General features: G+C 38.5%; 1 protein-coding gene across 1 annotated transcript in view; it reads left to right on the forward strand.

Moving 5' to 3' along the window:
- Positions 1–19,430, forward strand: part of NID1 (nidogen 1) — a 37,916-nt gene that overhangs the window by 6,309 nt on the left and 12,177 nt on the right. Inside the window, exons 3-14 of the mRNA XM_021392075.1 lie at positions 43–272; positions 871–1,295; positions 2,150–2,299; positions 3,509–3,760; positions 4,870–5,070; positions 6,347–6,592; positions 7,183–7,326; positions 8,830–8,958; positions 10,661–10,804; positions 11,546–11,668; positions 17,790–18,014; positions 18,645–18,817. Coding sequence (XP_021247750.1) covers positions 43–272; positions 871–1,295; positions 2,150–2,299; positions 3,509–3,760; positions 4,870–5,070; positions 6,347–6,592; positions 7,183–7,326; positions 8,830–8,958; positions 10,661–10,804; positions 11,546–11,668; positions 17,790–18,014; positions 18,645–18,817 — 2,442 coding nt within the window. The remainder of the gene's footprint in view (positions 1–42; positions 273–870; positions 1,296–2,149; positions 2,300–3,508; positions 3,761–4,869; positions 5,071–6,346; positions 6,593–7,182; positions 7,327–8,829; positions 8,959–10,660; positions 10,805–11,545; positions 11,669–17,789; positions 18,015–18,644; positions 18,818–19,430) is intronic.

A 19,430-nucleotide genomic window follows, 5' to 3' on the forward strand; every position in this document is an offset into this window, starting at 1 on the left:
ATTTTTCCATGAGTAAATGGATTTTATTTTTTTTTTCCACAGAGGAACACATTCCAGGCTGTTTTAGCCTCTTCTGACTCCAGTTCCTATGCTATTTTCCTTTACCCAGAAGATGGTTTGCAGTTCTATAGTACGTACTCAAAGAATGACGGTGGAAAGATTCCTGCGATGGTTGGCTTTAGTCAAGCCTCCATAAACTACTACTTCTGGGAAAATCCAGGATCCTACAATGTCATTGCTAATGATGAAGACAGCATTAGAAACTTGCACAAGTATGCTTTTTTGTTTGTTTTAAATTTATCAAGAAAACATCAAGGAGTTCCATGTTTTTTCTGAATTGTATCATGACTCAGAAGGAAATAGTAAGATTCTATTAGCCATTGCATACAAAATTGCTAAACCTGCTACTGATACTCATCCTCTTGAATAATATAAGGACTTTAGTGTAATTTGTCAAACCTCCATAGTTCTGTTGCTGCTGATAGGAGCTTCTAAAAATGGTCCTTATAAAATTGGACCACTTCAGACTTTAACTCTTAATACTGTGTCATATGAACTCTTTTTTTTGTGGGGACATAAAAAGTGAGCAAGAAGGAAAGAGAGTGGGTTAGAAGGTTGTAACAGGTGTTAGCAAGATTTTTGTGACTCAAGTATCTCCTTCTGTTTGCACCTCTGCAGAAAAAAATGCTGTCCAAACTATCAGTAGTGTTTTATAGCTGAATAAACTGTACTTGCATAGTGTTATGTAGATAAGGTAATCCAACAGTTTGTCCTGATATTTCTGAGTGAAGAATAACATTTTGTGTAGGACAGAAATACCACAAAGCATGCACTTGACCATTTTGACTTGACATATGCTCTCTTTGATAGAAGCAGCAATGCTGGGAGGCAAGGAGTCTGGGTGTTCGAGATTGGTAGCTCATCTGACAGTATTGTGCCTGCCAAGGTCAGCAGTGTTCTGGCAAGCCTAGAGCCCAGTGAAGAAGACCAGGAGTTGACTTCAAAACCGTTCATGTCAGACTACGGCTCCACTGAAATAAGACCGCAGTATGTCACTAGTAGCACGGACAGTACAGAAGAGGACCAGCACGTTACATACAGTGTTCCTAAGTTAGCTGTGGAAGACTTTATAACTTCATACCAAGATGTAACAGAAACACCTTCGACCGAGTCTTTTTATCGTCATCGAGATTTCCCAACAGCAAAAGCTCCACCTCGCCAGTTCCCAGCCCAGCAGTTCCCTCCACAGGAACCCCAGGTCATAGATGTGGAAGAATTTGATGAAACTGGTATAGGTAAGGTCTTTTGTAAAGGTTGGATTGTTCTAATACAGACAGGCAGCAAAAAGATATAGATTTTCAAATGTGACATTTTGGGTACATTTAACTAATTTGTGTTATTCATTGGGGCAGTTAGCTTGAATGTCACCTCAGCCTCATCCTGCCAGCCTAGTAAACTAGACCTGCAGTCTGGCTTGCAGGAGAGCAGGTTCACAGTGCCTGTGGAACCTGAATTTCTACTAAGAAAAGCTTCCCATAGGGATAATGATATTCCTGAAGTTGAGACGTTCTTAGTGGGAACTGAATTTTCCATGTCTTTTGTCCAAGAGTGTTGTTGAAGTTACTGTCTGAACTTTAATATCTGCAATAATTGGCTGTTCCTGATAAAGATTTTATGATCATTTCTACTAAAACCTGGCTTTTTTTTCTTTCATTGATGTGAGTTACTGAATTCAGATGATTTAATAAAGGTTAAGAATAGTGATGGTTGTAAAAAACATTGGCTGGGGTAGGATTTCATGGCCTCAGATTTTACAAGGGCAGAATTAGCAATTCCAACTTGCAAGGAGGTATTTATGGAAAATTCAAAGCAGTGTGACTGACTACCCAGATATTGTTTCTTGAAATAGATGGCTATTTCCATGAAACAATAGGATGAGCCAGCTAGTATTACTATGTGTTTGGTGCATGTTCCTAGGTACTTTACTGATGTTCTTTGTTCTGAGGTTGGAAAGGCTTCTTTTTGCTTTGGATTGAAAGCAAGCATAGGTTAAAATGATTGTGTGCTAGTTTCATCAAGACAGTTTAAATTATCTGTATTAATATAGACATAATAAGCATTTAGTATATGTGTCTGGTGTTTTCTACAGTGTTCCGGTACCACACAGACGTCCAACAGACCTGTGCTAACAATCGCCACCAGTGCTCAGTTCATGCTATTTGCAAAGATTACCCCAATGGATTTTGTTGCAGTTGTATTGCTGGATACAAAGGAAATGGCAGACAATGTGTAGCAGAAGGTAACTTTTCTGAAAACTGGGTGCATATGCAGCTATTACTCTTGATGGTCTTGAATAAGGCAACCTGTTTTCAGTAGTCAAAATAAGACATGGTTACATGTTTTTTGGAACAGTTATCACTAGAAATGTTTTGAAAGGTATTTTAAGTGAGCTATACTTCATAAGATGGTGGTTTTGTTTTTTAAATGAAGCAAACTGTTTTAAGTAGCCATGTATATGAATTATGCAACTTTCTAGGAAAAAAAAGGTTATTCTGTAACTGAAATAATTTGATAGTATAGCATCTAGTGTCATTGTTAGAATTAGCTGTGAACTTCCAGTGTTTTATAATCTGATATGGTCCACACTCTAGGAATGAACTGTCTAAAAGGGATGAACAAATTAACTCTGATCATCAAAGTAAAGAGCATGGCTCCTGTTTGTCTGACTCTTAAGCTTCTTTACTAAAGGGCTAATCTGCCGGATTTTTGTTAGATACCCATTTAAACTTTGTTCCTGTGTAAGATCCATAAAGGAATTTCTTGTGTATACACTTGTAATCCTTGTAGTGACTTGACTCAGAATATAGATGCATTTCAACAGCTGAACTAGCTGACTGCAAGCTTTGTGTTGTATAAAGAAGGGAAGAAAAACCTATTACGCAGCTTTTGGTTCATAAAACTGAGTTTTTTAGAGAAAGAGAAGAATAATTGAAGGTATTGCAACTTGAATTTGAATGCATTTTGGAAATTATATACAGAAGAAAATTAGTAAACCAAAGTAATTACTTCTGTAAAACACTGATGGTCTTATAACAAATTTTCTCTGAAGGCCAGTAGTCTGATTGCTCTGAGCACCTAGTGGTGTTAGGCTTCTAGTATGGAGTTAGCAAATCTACATTCAATAGATGTTGACATGAAGTGTGGTCTTGTTAATGTCAGGGATGCTGTAGCAACAGGGTCTGTTTATGGAGTTGTCTTTGGAGGAAAAACTGTTGATGAGGATAAAGGGCATTTCTTGAGGCAATTTTGGCCTTTTAACTAATGACAATACACATATAACCAAGCTAATATACTATTTGTAGGCAGTTTCCTGTCTGCTGAATTCAGTAAACGTTTCTTTGCCATTCATTTTGACATTAATATCTTAGAATGGAGTGTTCTGAACACATTCCTTGTAGAGTATTTGAGAACTGTCGTTTTGTTCTGATGCATTTCATTGATTTCCTAGGTTCTCCTCAGAGAGTCAATGGAAAGGTCAAAGGACGAATCTTTGTAGGAAATAACCCCATTCCAGTTACCTTTGAGAACACCGATCTCCACTCGTATGTTGTGATGAACCACGGGCGTGCCTACACTGCTATCAGCACGATCCCAGAAGCTTTGGGTTATTCTTTACTGCCTCTTGCCTCTATTGGAGGTATAATAGGGTGGATGTTTGCTGTGGAGCAGCAAGGATATAAAAATGGATTCAGCATTACTGGTAACTTTTAATTTAATTATGTTTAAAAACTGTGCTGTACTTTCCCTTGTCTTAAGAAATGTATACATAGAAGCAATATATGACAAAAATCTATTTATTCTGAGCTGCAAATTGATTGCTTTGTTATCAACCTTCTCACTATTTTTCTTGTTTACATATTGGGCTTTTTATTTTACAGTTCCTGCACAAGGATGTAAATTTCTTAGGGAAGAATGGATTGACCCATTCCCATACAAGAAAGAGATTATTAAAACTCTCCAAATCACTAAACCTGATTTTTGGTTATAGAGTGTACAGAGCTACTGAAGAAACCTTCCCCTACATCTACAAGACATCTAATATGTTAATTTCCTGATTGTGCCAAAGAAGCAAAGCACTATGAAAGTCTGACCGCTGGAAGGTCTGAAATTCTTTGTAGAAGGAAGTGTTGTATGAAATGCAAATAACCCTGCTAACATATTTGAAGGAAGCCTCAGTTCACAAGTACAGCTTTAAAAAACTGTCCATGGTATTATCTGCTTGTCTGTGCACTTTAATTCAAGCTGTGGGTTCAATCTGTCCTAGGAGAACACGTGTTTCCTTTTTAAATTTTATCCTTTACAGCCTTGTGCTATGAATCTACTTGAACATAACTTATTGTTTGGGGATTTTAATATTTTTGTGAGTATGTGTGTGTTTGAAGTTTATTCCAGAATTTACAGCATATATTTCACCTGGTTTTGATTTAGAAACAGATGTAGGGGATTTTATTTTTTTGTTTTTAACTGACTGTATTCCAAATAGACATATTCCCTCAAATGTACAGCTCATTTGCTATTTTTACTAAGAGGCTGGATATTTTTAGCTTTTCTGAATGTATTTATTTATTTTAACTGCTTCATCAGGATTACTCACAGTTTAGCATTCAGTGTTTAAGAAGAGAGTTTCCTCATGACAATATCACTATGCCTTTGGAAGTTATTTCTGGATCCAGAATATTAACAATTGTGTTACATCAAAGCTTGCTTGCAGAAAATAATTGTTTTAATTTTTTCTAGTAGAAGCAGTTATGGTGAGTAGAAGGATTCAGAAACCACTATTAAGTGGTTTAACTAATACTGTTCCTTTAGGTGGGGAGTTTACACGGCAAACTGAAGTCACTTTTCTTGGCAACAATGAGAAGCTGGTTATAAAGCAGAAATTCAGTGGAATTGATGAGCATGGTCACCTTACCATCAGCACAGAAATGGAAGGCAGAATACCCGAGGTCCCCTCTGGCGCATCAGTCCATATTGAGCCTTACACTGAACTCTATCACACCTCTAGTTCTGGTAAGATTCCCTAAGAAGGAATTGACATGTAAGTGCACAGTTCTCAGAGTGGACGGAAGGATAATCTGAAAAACATCATTTTATTACCTTCTTAAAGGATGTGCTTGTGACCTTCAATTTGTATAATTTTGACTCTTAGGAATGTATTCCAAAAGAAGGTGGATTTTGGGTGGAACAGTGCAAATATTTCTAAATTTTCTATTGAAAAAAAATGTGTGAGTTTAACGTCTGATCTGATGTTAGCTGTTCTTATTTTATGGGTCTTATTTTTACACTGCCAATGGTAGTCGTTCAAATTGCAAAGCTTTTTATGGAGGCCAGAGATCTCCAGTAGGAGCTGAACTGGGATATACTTATTTGTAGTAATGTCACTAAATGGGCATTAGTCTTGTTCAATGAGACTATGCAAACCAGTTATTTACTGGTATGTGTTGTGTAAGCTGCATTTCAATGACCATGCCTTATGTTAGTAATAAGCATTTGTCAGTATAATTTGAGCAGAATTTGAATAACTGTCTAGAAGATTAGGGGGCTCTTAATTCCCTTATCAGTTTCCTCCATTGTCTCTTCAGTACTTCTCTTCCTTCTCTCAGAGGTGTGGTTGGAGAGCAGTTCTTCATTTCTCCATGTACAGTGGCATATTCCTCTCTTTACTTTCCTCTTCCTGGATAATAGGATGCATGTCTTAACCCAGCAAAAACAAAGCAGTGTTGTAGTGTTCCTGCTGGCCCGTCAGCCCAGCCATCAAGGAGCAATAGAGAGGAAGCAGCAAGCAGCGCTCCCAAGTGCATCTGGATACTAGAGAGAGAGCATTTTTGCTCCAGGGGCACCCTTTGATTGCTACAGATAGCTTAAAGTGGTGTAGTTGTGCCATCACTGCATTATATCTGCTGATGTCTGACTTTGGTATCTGGTGCTGAGCCCCTCTTGCTGCTTTGCCTGTCCTTATAAGCTGTGAGATAGTAGAAGCAGCAGGAAGACTCTACTTTGCACTGAACAACTTCAGAGATTTGGAGGAGTTGTTTGGGCAGATTCATCTAAAAGAACTTGTAAGTTTCCACTGTTAAATTTTCCTTTCATTACCTGGCAGTCCATAAAGCTAAGCTGAATTTTTAAATTATGTCAAGATAAATTATGTGTCCCATTCCTTATGACTGTGCTGAGAACAGAACAAGTCTAATCAAGTGCCTGCTCCTTTGAAGGAAAATAGATCCAGACAGCAGTGGGCAGAGATTTTTGCTTTCTGTTCTGATCAGTGTATGTTGCCATGTTGCAGTGATCACTTCATCGTCTACCAGAGAGTACACAGTGACAGAGCCAGAAAGGGATGGGTTTGCTTCCACATACACCGGTGCCTATCAGTGGCGACAGACCATCTCCTTTGATGAATGCATTCATGATGACTCTCTCCATGCCGCTTCTGCTACTCAGCAGCTCTCAGTGGACAGTATATTTGTCCTGTATAACAGAGATGAGCAAATTCTGCGATATGCTATGAGCAATTCCATTGGCCCTATCAGTGGTATGTATGAATGCAAAGTATTTCTTTTTCATTACTGTTAGTCATTAAAAGTATGTTTCTGTATTCTTTTAGCTTGCATTAGATAACAATTAATTGAATTACTTAGTTACATTTGACATCTTTACACTTAACATCTTCTTAACATCAGTTAAGACTAAAAATAAAAACAAAGGAGCAATTTGAAAATGCATAACAGGTATGTACAAAAGAGACTATCCTCACTTTCGTTTGTTCCAAAAATAAAGTTCAATCAATTAAAATGAGCAAAACAAGCTGTTAAGAATCACATTTTGAGTCTAGATTAGTTTCAGGAAGGTGCATTATCTTTGTTAGTTTTTATTTTTAGTGAGTTTTTTTGTGACTCTTTTAAAAAATATTTATGGTCCTTTGCCAAATTTACAAGAAATGCTAATGATGTTGTCACTTGAGATTGATGTCCTGTGTATCACCTACAAGTCCCCTTCTTCCTGATGCAAAAAAAATACTTTTTGCTTGTTTCATTCATACTATAAGCAATGTCCTTCTGGACCTTGTCTGAGTCTTATTACTTAGGTAGAGTTGTAGCGGCTAAATGTGGTCTTTCTTGTCAGATGGGTCTGCTGATATTAGCCGGAATCCTTGCTACACTGGTACCCATAACTGTGACACCAACGCAGTATGTCGTGCAGGAACTGGAAATCGTTTCTCCTGTGAATGTTCGATTGGATTCCGTGGAGATGGAAATGTTTGTTACGGTATCAGAAGACTTTCTTTATAAAATGTATAATTTGGTTTGCTTGGAACATATTGACTTTCATTTTAAGGGTTCTAAATGAACTGTCCTCAGAAGCTGGTTTGAGGAATGGTAGGTTAGAGGGATGTTGGGATAGCTAATGTATGTGATTAATCACAGTAAGTAAGTTTGATTGTCTTGAAGAGTCAAACTTGGGTATGTTTTGCTAGCTTACCAAGCGTCTTTCCTACATAGTTCCTCTTTTCATGATACTTGTAGGGACTTAGCTGTAAGAAATGCAACATTCTGCAAATTCTGGTTAAAATGAGTCAACTAAGTTATAAGTTCTTAAAGGCAATGAGGAATGTACACAGGGCATGGATATGGGATCCCAATGAAACAATCTTTTTTTAGGATATGCTTTGAAAATCCCTTTTGTTCGAGTCTTTTGGACCTAGGGTCCAAATACTTTGTCTTGCTCTTCAGAGAAGTTTCTGTTGTCTAAGATCTTCTCTTTGTAGTACTTGACAGGATTTTGAGATGCTTTGTAAAAGCTGCCCAAAAAATGAAATCTCCATGTCTTTGATTATCTTCCCAATGAGGAAATGCGTTGCTAGGTTTACAAATCTAAACCTAAAATAAATCCTAAGATATACCATAAGCTTTACAGTATAAAATTTCCTTCTTTTCATATTTTAGTCTCTTCTGCAATGCTTCAGATCATAGCAGAAACTTCATAGAAGCCCTTTTCTTGCTGGAGTCTTCCAAAATTTGATTTTTTCAGGCACAAGGTACACAGCTTGCAGCAAAAAGTAGTGAAGCAAAATCTCTGTGATTTAGCTGAACTACAGATGGTGACTGTTTTGTTGCACAGTTTAATAACATCTTAGTTCACTTTAGCTTCTGAGCATGAAATCTCTACCTCTTACATGTGTACATATATTTATTAGTAGACAGTGAGATTTGGAATTAATTTAAAGCTTTTTGCATATTTGTATATATGATCTAAAATATGTTTTAGAACCAAATTTAAAGGTTATATCCCCACTGTTACTTTACCGAGGATTTTAAAATAATAATGCACAAATTCTTGTCAGTGCTAAAAAATAACCTCCAAGTTCTTTTTAAGGTGTTAGGCTTTGATATATGGATAACTAAAGGTGAAGCTTTTTCCTAATGTTCCTGCTTACCAAGTAGTAATCAATCCTTCTGATCACCTTATATCCTGCATTTTCTTTCTCAAAGGCTACTCCTCCCTCTCTGGTTTCCTGGCCCACTCCTCTACAAAACCTCTCCAGTGGTTTTTCTTTGTTTGTTTGTTTGCTTTTGTGCAGATTAGTTGAGGTCACAGTTAACCAAAAGCTTATTTTCTGTTTGCTAATTACTTTTAAGAGGTGTAGTCTATCCAAGATGTGGGTTAAGTACACAAGCCTGCTATTATTTAGCATTTGCACTGTTTCTGTTTTTCTGGCATCAGTTTTAAATGCATCTTTATAATAACAGGAATCCTTATATAATATTCTAGATATTGATGAGTGTTCAGAGCAACCGGGTCTATGTGGCAGCAATGCAGTTTGCAATAACCAGCCGGGGACGTACCGATGTGAGTGTGTTGATGGATACCAGTTTGCAGCAGATGGGCGGACTTGTGTTGGTAAGTATCACACTTCTTAAAACCACTGCCCACCGGCTTTTGGGCTGTAATTCAGAGGACAGAGGACGGCTTCTAGGGTCATGTTGGCTTCTAACATGAGTTGAATTTAGGAGTTTGTGCTGCAGTTAATGATTACCACCTGTTAGGTAACTGAAGAAGCTCCCTGAAGCACTTTACTTCTGTCTTGTAAAAATTCCCCATTCAGAATGTTTTTGAATACAAAATGGAAACGTTTATTGAATGCTTCTGTCTTTTCTATACCATGACTTAGTCGCAGATTTCACATAGAAAGAAAATTCAAAATTGTGAAAGAAGAGTGCCGAGTTATAACTTACCCAGCTTGAAGGACTTCAGTGTGATCTCTTTCTTCAACCAAAAAAAGTTAGCAGTTTCCCAACAGAATGAAAATAGATGTCTTATTCCTCTATCTGTGGGTTTACAGACCCTGAACAACTTGAACCTGAGACAGGGCGACAGCATCCTTCTTTGTGCTAATGTGGCTTGCTGTGGAACTGCAGCTTTTTCATACCAGCTGTGTGACTCACTGTGTTGAAGAGAACTGTAAATGATCCAGTTCTCCTATTTGTAGACTGGGGGAAAGGAGGACTTGGGAGCTCCCTCAGAATTCCAGCTCTGAAGCTAATGCCATTCTGAATAGATTATTTTGTAATCTAAATCTTACTCTATGAAGCAGAACAGATAAAAATGATTCTAACAATGACAACATCTCCTCCAGAGAAATGAAGAAAATGTCTGTTTTCAGAGCTGGCTATGGCAGCAGATATTTGTTTTTTCCCTGCTGGTACTGTGGTAGTTTCCATCTGTGTACTGTGATGAAAGGAGCATTGTGGAGTCTGGTCCTGGTCCCCTGTCAGCTCCTAGGAAGGAATTACATAAAGAAAGCCTCAGTGGACTCTCTTACAGCAGCTGTAAATCAGACATGCTCACTGCAAACCTGCATTTTTCTTGCCCTAATGTTTTTGTGGTATTTTGCCTCTTTCTTTTTCAAGTATAATGTTTTCCTCTTACCTGTTACGTAACAGGTAAGCACAGACATAGCTCTAGCAACTACTTAAAATATACTTTTGTTAAAGCAGTGCCTTCAGCGTCAGCACTGTGACCATTGAGAAAATCATGAAAAGCTGCAGGACTGGCCCCAGCTGCTGCAGTTGGTCAAAATCTCTCCTATAGCTGACAAATGTGTTTATCTCCCATTAAGTGAGTCACATCTCCCGTCTCTTGCCAAGTGATGACAGCCCTGGGTCAATGCTAGGTTAGTATAGCAGGATATTTAATTCCCAGTGCAATGAGCTGGCTGCTCAGCCAGTGCATGAGGTGCCTCTATGAGATGCCTTACATTTCTTCATTGAGGACTCCTTTTTATAAACAAAACTGGCATAGATGTTACGATCTGTGGCTGTCATAGCCTTTCTCCCCTGCTCTATGCTAACAAACATTTATGAGGTGCCAAAGACAGTCAGTACCTTGTAAAACATTGATAAGTTTTAACACTGGTGTAATGGAGGAGCTTTTAAAAACAACAAAACAAAAACCCCAACCCCCAAAACAAAACACAGTCTCTTTCTTTCTTTTTTCTTCTCTGTGCCTTCACAGCTGTGCTCTCTACAAATATATTATAAGCTTCCAACTTTGAGGAGGAAAATTCAAGCTTTCACTCTTCTCTTGTGTGTCTAACCTGCAGCTGTTGAATATGCCATAAACCACTGCCAGGTGGGCACACACGGCTGCGACATCCCTCAGCGTGCTCAGTGCGTGTACACTGGTGGGTCTGCCTACATCTGCACATGCCTTCCTGGCTTCTCTGGAGATGGGCGTGCCTGTGAGGGTGAGTAGTACCATTTGCTGTGGTTTTTCATACTCTTTTATTGCACAACTTGGCTGCTCATTGCAGTATCCTGTAGTTTTTCTGATTTAAAATAGGAAGATTTGTACCTTGCATCCTGCAGGCAAGCATCGTAAGCTCTTGTTCTTTACTCCCCCGGTTTTGAGTTCGATCCTCAGTATTTGTGCTCCAGAAGGTCCGAGATGAGGTAGCTGCAAAAATGGCAGTAGCTGCAGTTAGGGGATCAGATCCACACCTGCTGGAACTGTCTGCACTGTACTGGTTTGTATTACTAAGGTGGTGACCCACAGTGCTCAGGATTCAGAATGTGTGAAAATTTTGTACTGTGTTTCATGTCAGTTGGAGTGCAGTGGGGAGAGCAGCTTTACCTAAACACATCAGAGATCTTGCTGGCCAAATCCCACCTTTCTTCTTGCGTTTATGTCTTTTCCTTTCCTCTTTCCCCTTTCCTATGGACGTATATTTCTAAAATACTATGTGAATTTACATGCCAGAACTCATCAGAATAACAGGGTAGAGGGATTTGCTGACAGCCAGAATCTAAAATACATGCATGCTTTTTTCCTCTTTTCATTTCTGTATTCTTCCAAAAGTCTTTAATTTTACTCATATGACCTAAAATAGGAGCCTGAAAGTAATAAGCACTTGAATTCCTCACTCTGGTTTCTAAGCTATTCTCCATCATGAAGAATATTTATCTAAGACTGATCTTTTATTTTACAGATATAGATGAATGTCAGCAGAGCCGCTGTCATCCAGATGCTTTCTGCTACAATACACCCGGGTCCTTCCGCTGCCAGTGTAAGGCAGGTTATCGTGGGGATGGTTTCCAGTGTGTGTTAGGAGGTAAAATTTTATAGTTCTTGAAAGTTAAAGCAGAAATACAATTTGGGAATTGGAGGATATGTGTTCCTCTGGAAAAAAAAAAACTATATTGTCTCGCTGGGGGGCTTTGTTCTTTGTCATGTCCCTCAAGGTCTGAACTACACCAAGCTTGTGCCAGCATCTGTATATTGACTGTTACTGCTTTTCTTGCTCAGTGTATTGTTCTATGATTTGTTTGTCTACCCCCAGCAGTTCTCAGCTCCAAACTGATGGTATCCTTTGAATTTGCCTTATGTAATGATCTGACCACAGACTAATTTTATTTTCTATACACAACAGTCATATATCGTAAAACATGTGGAACTGATGACAATGTAAATGAAATGCAACAGTTACAGGAGAAAAGAGGAGGATGAAACCAAAGGATCTGTACTGTTGTATTCAGCGAGAGCTAGATGTTTACATTTCAAGTATAGTCAGCCAGAGTCCAGAAAGACTAACTCCTAGTTCTAATTAGCTCTTAGATGTTTCTGTATTTACTCAGTTTGTTCTCTAGTTAGTGTAAAGCTCTCTCTTTCCACACTTTTGTTCTTGCAGTCTAGTTTGGGCCTTGAAATAGTGAGGAACACTAAAGCTCGAAGTAGCATTGTTACAGTTATTTCAGTTCCAAAGCATGACAAACTTAGATGGCAGCACTTGTGTTTTGCAAGAAGTTGAATACTTTCATCAAGGAAATAAATAAAACCTACCTTCTTAGTATATTCAAACCCACTTCAGCCTCTGAGATTCTTGCTCTTGGGCTGAAGATCCTGCACCTCTCCACAGATTGAAACTCAAAATGTGCAGCCAAGAGTAAAAAGAGCACAGGGTCAAATGGAAAAGAAGCAAAAAGCAGTAGGACTGAGGAGGGAGGCGTCTTTATAAATCAGCTTCTGTACTGTGTTCTAATGATGTGCAAAGTACTTGATGATTCAAAGTTGAGACTTTTTATTAATTGATCTGCTGGCTTAAAAGTGCTTGTCTGAATGACATATAAATCATTACCTGATGTGTTGCTGAACTTCTGTATTTCTCTTTTGCCACTGTCTTCCCTAATTCTGAAGTTCTGACATTCTTGTACAGTCGGATACTAATGCCTCAAAACAAAAAGGTGATGGATCACTTGCAGAAAAAAAACAAAAAAAAATCACAGAGTGATTTCTGGTTTTAATTCATATTTGCATGACTTCATCATGTGCTCAACAGTGTATGTTATGTCAAATCAGTGAGTGTTTGTAGACTTTTCTATCATAGGTAAATTGTAGGAGGTTTGGCGGTGTTTAATTTTGAAACTTTAGCTTTTTCCACTTTTATGTCAATCTTTCAACATTGTTTTCAACTTATTTTTCATGCACCAATGTTTACACATATTTTCAATTTAATGCCAGATGAATGGAGAACTACCTGGTGTTTCTAACCAGAGTTAAAACATTTATATAACAACCCTGTTGATAAAAACAGGATTATTACTCCTAAAGGAGAAACTTGATATGAGTACCTTGAAGCAAAATCAAACCTTAGAACTTCTGATTTTTCAAGGGGGAATGCAGAGTGAGAAATACTGCTTTCATGTCTGGCACATTCCTCTTTGTAGCTGAAGCAGATGGTTTGGCAGACTGATAATTGAATTCAATCAATTCAATTCAATCAGTTTTACTACCAGAGCGTATTTCATTTCTTCTGAGTATATGTGATAGCATATTTGTTGCTGTTGTTGAGGGCAGCACCTTTTCCCACATTTCCATGTTGTGGTTAGTGTCTCTAATCAACTGCTAAGTATAATGTACTGTTTTGTAGAAGCTTTATATTAGATGCTTCTTGATTTTCTTTTTTTCATACTCAACATAAACATAGCTTGAATGGAGATGTCTCCATGTTCAGCTTGGCTGCTGGGCACCTCACCACTGGGCCTTGGCACCATGCCTCTTCTGGAGCAGTGCCACTGCCTCTGGCTCCTCTTTGGCCCTTCTTATGGCTGCTTGAAGCTCAGAATGCTCATCTGTGCTGCAGGCTGAGGCTAGGTAAATTATTTGTGTTATGGGTTTGGTTTATTCTTTGTAAGCCAGCAGAATAACTGTGAATCGTCAAATCCCCTTGCATTCAGGTAATAACAAAATATTTTGGAGGATTTTCTTATGCCTAGTGTTTTAGTACATGGGGAGCTGCCAGATTTTGTTAATCTTCATGTATGTCTCTCTGATCTTGTTTGTTTGGTTTGAGTTTTTTATGCTGTTTTGTACTAGGAGTAGAAGACATGCTCTGGAAACACTTGCATCATTTCTGCTCATGAAATTCTCTGAACAGGGAAATAAAAGTTTTATAGATGAGAAGTCTTGCTGTTGCTGAATCCTGACTGAAGTAGGAGTATCTGCATTGCCCTGCTGGTCTGTGGCAATGGCAGTATTTACAACAAGCGTGGCTACTCCTCCCTTCTTTGAGAGTTAATAGAACAATAGCTGCCTCTGGAATGTCATCTATTGCTAAAGCTTTAGTACTTTTAAAATGGATATATCCAACAGTTAATCATTGCCAGTAGTTGGAATCAAACAAGTTTCTGAAGCTCAGCAAAAAGCAGCTTAGTTTACTTTAGCACCCAATTTGTAAACCAAGTTACTTCAGGATGGAGATTCCAGATGAGAATCCATTGTATTCAGATGTCATTACAGAGCCTTTCTTCCCCTTTTACCTGATGAAGCTTTGATCTAATTAGCCACAGTCAAGTCACTGAAGTCTTTCCTGGTTGTTAATAGCATGGAAAGTTTCATTCATCTGAATACTCTGTTCTTTCTGCTGTTCTTTTCCAAACAATATGTACAATTGCTTGCTTGTTTGGTGTCTTTTTGATTATATGGAACATACTATTGAACTTTACCACTGCTGAACGGCAGCTCACAAAGCAAGGAGACTAACAAGTAAAATGGATTTGAGTTGTACGTAAGTGAATGTTGTAGGAGTAAATCAGTAGGTTAATGAAAGAGTTAATGATGCTGGAACGTCTCAGTGCTCACAGCTATTAAGCACGTCTGTACTTCATTATTTCCTCACGCTTCATTTTTCCATTTCAAAAAACCAGATGTCTGTGTGTTTTTACCCCTGCAGACCCCAGACACTGTTTACTAAACAGAAACAAATCTGGGTTCTTGGACTGGGGGTCTGGCCATTAGAGCCATTTGCTGGTGCTCTGTACACAATTTGTTTCACACGAAAAAGGCACAGGGCAATGCTGTAAGTGAAGGACTGCAAAGCAAAATGAATGGACAAAGGACAGTGTGTTGTTTTGTTTTGTTTTTTTTCCTCTTCCTTTTTTTGGCTATGTCTGAGAACAGCAGCTAAAAGGGCTAGTATAACTGTGATATTTGGGGAATAAAGTGAGCTACATCAGAAATTAAAAGTACTCTTTGTTTACATACTGGACAGAGCTTTATTATCACTTCTCTGTCTTTAGCTTGTGAATGAAAACCTGTTTGAGCAGTTGTATCAGATCTTTGAAATTTCTGAATGCTGTCACAAACATCAAATTTGATATAGTATATTAGTCTGTAGTCCCTCTTGCAAGGTGGAAGGGAAGAAGTCCCATACATCCCTATTCCTTATCCTGCTTTCCCAGCCTCCATTTTCTTTGAAAAGTCCATAAATGATCTTCTGCAATACTGCTACAAGAGCTTTTCTTTATGACCAAAAGAGACTTTGAACATTTGTATATGGGTTTGCTTGTTTGTTTGCTTTTAACTCCAATTCTGTTTTATTTATTTGCTTATGTGGGGAATGTGTGCATGTGTCTTTTTTGTCCGGACCATTTTCAGCATCCAGGCTATTTTTAGTTCATTTTTTCAAGTTTTGTGTTGTTTTCCAGAGTTTTAAATTCTGCACTGCTAGTGGTGGTTTATAAAACAACCGTAAAAAATATGTTGCAAATGTTAAATACAAATTTATTTTTCTGAGGAAGTGTATTCACTTAACTTGAGCTCAGGGTACACCATTCCATGGAACTAGGCTAGTGTGTGCTGTGGTCTGTTGAACATCGCATCCTGGGCAGTCTGCATTTCTATTCTGCACTGCTGCAGCTCCACTCTTCTGTACACTGGTTCCATTTTTCACTATCGTTATGGACTCTGGGTACCAGAGCTGGACCCAGTATCCCCTGAAGCATCTTAGTAATACCACTCAGAGAATAACATTGCTTCCCTGTACCTGTGTGGTGCTCCCTCACAATCCCCACAGGATTTAGCTGAGTGCTCGCACTGAGTTACCTGCTGACAACTTTTCTTAGTTGTTGTTTTCCAAGATAAGTCTCTGTCTTTAGAGGCTGGTGTACATGGTGTATCCCAGGTGTAATTGTTCATTTGACTGTGTGAATCAGCGTGTTGATTTTAATGAGCTCTATTTACCCAGTAATGAGGTCTTGTCCTTCTCATCTTTTGTGGCCTATTTCTCTTCTAAATGACGTGATCTGTGGTTGTATATCTTCCTCCAGAGCCCTAATGAAGAAGTGAAATTTCTTAATAAGGAAATTTAAAACCAAACGAGGGTAATATGGTAGCTTGCTAGAAATACCACTACTTAATGACACTTTTCCACTGACCCAACTGTTTCTCATTTTTTAATCATTTCTTTTACCTGCATAGTGTGTTGAGTGCTATAAACAAAACTTGAGATAAAGTAGATTTTCCTTCAGAGTTTGATTTTGTAACTTGACTCAAGACTCTTCGCCACCCACACTAAGCGGAGGCCAAATGTTTTATTTGTTTGGATTGAGCTGTTCTCCAGACATTTGTATTTCTGATTGTGTCCAGGTGCACAAAATTTTTCCAAAGCTTTTGCTTGCATAACTACTTTTTTTTATTGGTATTTGTGTGACTATTGCACCACAGTAGTCTGTAGGCACGTGGGATTAGATTCTTACTCTGCTGGGCTGGGACTAGTCTGAGCCACACATAGCTAACACTGCCCACTAGACAATGTGAAAGCGAGGAAGGAATACATCAAAGTGTAATGCTCGACCTCCTTGTCAGACAGTTTGCGTTAAGCATTTCTAGCTGCCTAGAAATCAGGAAGAGGATATTCCTCCATAATTAGAGGTCTTTCTCTCTCATTGTGCAAAGCCCCTCAGGTCTCAAGTGTAAGGTCAAAATAGCGCAGATTTCTTTGTATGGAGAGGGGAAAAGTTTATTGTATTCTGTTAATCTCACTGTGCTGTTTGGTATCTAGAAGGATATATTGGTCTAGATGACATTCCCTATTACATGACATATAACAGCAAAGGAAGATTTATTTTTCAGTCCAGACTGCTTTGTAAAATTGAAACCAAAATAAACTGATCCCTGAATCTCTTGATAATCCAGAAAATTCACCCTTCTTCTGTAATCTCTGTAGTAACACATATAGCCATTGCGTATTACACGTTTCTCTGTGTGTGTAGTAGTATTCCAGCTTTCAGTATAGCCTCACTTATGTGCTTTACCAAGAACTGGTCAGTCTGTTCCTACACTTCCTTTCTTGGGTCCAAAAGTATCAAATGAGTGCTCACATTTGATGCCTGAACTTTAAAAACCTGATACACATCAGAGCAATATGATGTCTCGCTTTCTAGGCTCTATAGAGAACTCAGCATCTGCTTTGTGTCATTATTTTCTCTTGCCCCTCTGAAGGGAAGCTTGACTTTTAGCATTACAAAAAAATTTTATTCACTGTGTATCCTAGCTAATTAGTCACATCTTGAAGTCTGTGGATATTTGCCAAACAAGTAGACATTGGGGGGTCAAAAGCTGGACGGAATGTTCTTGCTAATGTACTTCTAGGAGAAAGAATGTTTTCCAGCTTCTTCTATGACCTTTCAATGTAGGAATCTGCAAGGGAGCTTCTTGTTCTGTTTTAAATTAAACAGAGAAAAATATTGAAAATGATGTAAAATTAAGGCAAATGTGTTACATTTACATAGGGTAGGCTGTTTCTGAAGGAGCATTGGTGGCGTATGCCTTCTAAATTTGTATCATGTTCCTCCAATAGTGAGGATACATGTGTTGAAAGTCAGTGTTCAGTAACTGCTAATGGAGCACAGTTATTAATTAGAACAGAAACATTCACTGCTGTGTTTTCTTCATAGGAGTGGTAAAGACCAAATGCCAGCATGAGAAAGAAGTGGCTCTTGCAAGTGGAGGCACTTTCTTCCAAAGAGAAATAAGAGTTGGTCAGTTCATTCCCCAGTGCGATGAACATGGGAATTACGTACCTACTCAGTGCCATGGCAGCACTGGATATTGCTGGTGCGTGGATAGGGATGGAAATGAGATTGATGGCACCAGAAGTGGCCCGGGAGTTCGACCACCGTGTAAGTGTCTGAAGCACTTGTTTCTTTTGGGTATCTCTCCCCTGATGTGCACTGTCTCCCAAACATGGGTCCTCTGGGATGTAGCACTGACATAGAGCAGTGCAGGCCTCTCTTATACCCGTGACAGTTTGCCTCATGCTGCAGCCCTTTGGCAACTCCAGTTTATGCTTTTCCTTCAGCCAGGGCATCTGGACAACCATGGTGAACCTCTGAATAAGAAGATGATTTTCTGACTTCTTTCCTGCTTTGAAACTGTGAGGGGCCCCTATAGTTTCTGCCCTCTGGGAACCTCTGAATGTGTGGTAAATGTCTGCTGCCTCAGGAAATGATGTTCCTTCCAACATCTTCATCACTTCAATTGCAAAATAAGATAGGCTTTTTTGAACATTTGAAGGAAGGAGCAATTACAGAGTTGAACATGAAAAGATCTATTATGTCAATTGCTTCTTCTCTGTCAGCCAAGGGAAAAAAATCAGAAGCTTTCTGTATCTGATTAGAGTTGTTAGTGCTGCTTACGGGGCCATTTCCTTCTAAGAAGCCTGGCTGTAATTGTCTCTGTAAGTAACAAGGAGCCTTGTTACACTGCACAAGTTAATTTTGTTGCCATCTGTTTCTTTTTCTATCAACAAGGTCTGAGCACAGCTGCTCCTCCTGTTGGTATTGGGCCCTCTGTTCGACCAGACACAATACCACTGCCACCAGGAACACATTTGCTTTTTGCCCAAAGTGGGAAAATTGAACATGTTCCACTAGAGGGACACAACATGAAGAAAAATGGTGCAAAAGCACTCTTGCATATTCCAGTAAGTAACCTACTGTAAAAATCAGCGTGTCTCAGAGGAGCTGCAATGCAGTTGAAAGCGATTGTTTGTTTTCTTTGTCATTTGATAATTTAAGTTCCAAACTCAGTTTTTATTTTTTTTTTGTTAAGATTTTGGTATCTCAGTACTTTGTCACTGAATTTTTGACCTTACTATTCAAAAAAAAAAAAAAAAAAAAGAAAGAAAGAAAACTGAGCTATTTGCTAAAGTTAATTGCTTCTAAAGAATAGATCATAAGACAAAAAAATTAATATTTGTGATCTCATATGCCTCCAACAGTTCGCTGTATAAATACTCCTAACCTCACATTTCCATTGGTGTGGAAATCTAGAAGACCTGCAAGACCAGTATCTGAAGAGGCCCTTTTTTTTTTTTCATCCTTTCAAATTTTTGTCATACATCTTAATCTATTCCTGTTCTTCAGTCAGTTCTCAGCATTTCTTGGCTACAGATATACAGACTTTTTTTTCTTGTTTCCTTTTTCATGTGCAGGCCCAGTGGGTGGTAGATATTTTTCCCACACTTCTTACTACTGTCTTGAGAATCCTTTTTCCTTGAAAATGAATCCCTGATGTTGAGAACCCCTTCTCCATCA

Source organism: Numida meleagris, chromosome 3, assembly GCF_002078875.1.
Source record: "Numida meleagris isolate 19003 breed g44 Domestic line chromosome 3, NumMel1.0, whole genome shotgun sequence".
NCBI lineage: Eukaryota > Metazoa > Chordata > Aves > Galliformes > Numididae > Numida > Numida meleagris.